This window comes from Etheostoma spectabile, chromosome 3, assembly GCF_008692095.1.
Source record: "Etheostoma spectabile isolate EspeVRDwgs_2016 chromosome 3, UIUC_Espe_1.0, whole genome shotgun sequence".
Classification (NCBI taxonomy): domain Eukaryota; kingdom Metazoa; phylum Chordata; class Actinopteri; order Perciformes; family Percidae; genus Etheostoma; species Etheostoma spectabile.
Genome location: NC_045735.1, coordinates 11,716,175 through 11,717,744, shown reverse-complemented (window position 1 = coordinate 11,717,744; position 1,570 = coordinate 11,716,175). Strand labels below are relative to the sequence as shown.

The following is a 1,570-nucleotide window of genomic DNA, read 5'->3' as shown; positions in this document are numbered from 1 at the left end:
AGTATGAAGACAATACAAGGGTTAATGTGACTTCTCCTAATTAGATGAAAGAGAGGGAGAGAGACCGGACATATACATCCATCTGTACATTCATAAGTAACCTGGTGTAAACATTTACTGTATGTTTAAATTAAAATTAGGGCCGAAGCAATAAATGACGTGTCATTTAGACTGATTGATAGATTGACTTCCTGTGTCCTGGCTGAATAATATCTTTGTGAATACATTGTTTGCACTGCCATCTAGTGACGGAATAGCGGTATGACAGGAGTAAAAAAGGACTACCATTTTTTTAACTGTAAAACATCAACAGTGAATATCTGGTGGAAAGGCATTCTTGGTTCTAGGGTTAAATACAAGTAGATAATGAAGGTTAAGCTTGAAAGTGGGTACATGAGGAAAAATTATAACTTTGGAGGGGTGCAGTGAACATTGCAGATTAGTGATACATCATGAAAAATATCTTGCTAAGGGTCTTAGAAATCTAAATCTAAATATTGCCTACTTTCCCTATTAGACTTCTGCAACTTAACATAGCCTTGAAGGTGATGGGGTCTTTTTTCCTCCATCTTTCACAGTCAGAAACACATCTGGATGTTGTGCAAGCAGACATGGCATCAGCAGTCTGTCCTGTTGAGGGTGCTAGTGCATTTTAAATCCTCACTCATTCTTTCTTATGTAAATGTTCACAGGGACACACTTCTGCATGTGTTCGCATCCTCGAATACAACACACTTCCCTTTATACTTTAATCACAGGGTAAATGTAAGCAATTTAAATGTTTCTTAAAGCCTGTCTTTATTGTTCTGGCATTTATTGTACTGCTTGAGGAAAGTGTATTTGTAGCTGCTGCCTTTTTTCTGGCTCTTCATCAAGCAGACAAATGGTTACTGTTAATATTAAAAGGTGTTTGGCTATGCCCTTAATAAAAGCCATTATGTTTCTTTCCTTTCCCTGAACTTATGACAGTTTCTGTCCCCTCAACCTCCTCTCTTGTTTTCTCCCCTCAGAACTACAGTTGTCCTTCGGTCATGGTGCTGGCTGTCCCAGTAGCGGTGCGGTTCCTGCAGAGAGGGAACAGGGAGCTGAGCAGGAACATGTCTAGTTATCTCTCCCTGGCTGCCATTGCCAAGGCTGATCTGCTGGCTGAACACACAGAGGCCATAACGCTCAGTGTCCTGGGAGGTAGGACATGCATTCATATTGTCACACACCAAAAAGGATGCTGTGTGCACATACTAACAAACATACACAGAAATGCATCTGAAAGAGCATATCATAATCCTTGTGCGTTGATAGCCCACTAGATGTTGCTGTTAAGAAAGGGGAAAGTAAGTGAGTTTTACCCTTTTCAAGTTAAATGCCTTGCATTGCAATGCCTCTCCTCTCCTTACTTCTAGTTTCTACCGGTTGCAGAACGGCTGCGGATTGGCACCGCTGCGTGTCTCCGTGCTCCGTTGTCTGTCAATACCCACCAGGTCCGGATTTGTTGTGGAACGGCTGCGGCCATAACTGACAGCTGAAGTCACGAGGACCCACGAGATCTCGCAAATTTATGTAGAATAGAACC

General features: G+C 41.9%; 1 protein-coding gene across 3 annotated transcripts in view; it reads left to right on the top strand.

The window, feature by feature from the left end:
- The window catches only part of veph1 (ventricular zone expressed PH domain-containing 1), a 92,039-nt gene that overhangs the window by 12,104 nt on the left and 78,365 nt on the right, over nucleotides 1-1,570 (top strand). For all 3 annotated transcript variants that reach the window (XR_004331294.1, XM_032511560.1, XM_032511571.1), the window contains one exon: nucleotides 1,011-1,185. Coding sequence is in view for 2 of the 3 variants with exons in the window: in XM_032511560.1 (XP_032367451.1) it covers nucleotides 1,011-1,185 (175 nt within the window). In the remaining variant the exon portion in view is untranslated. The remainder of the gene's footprint in view (nucleotides 1-1,010; nucleotides 1,186-1,570) is intronic.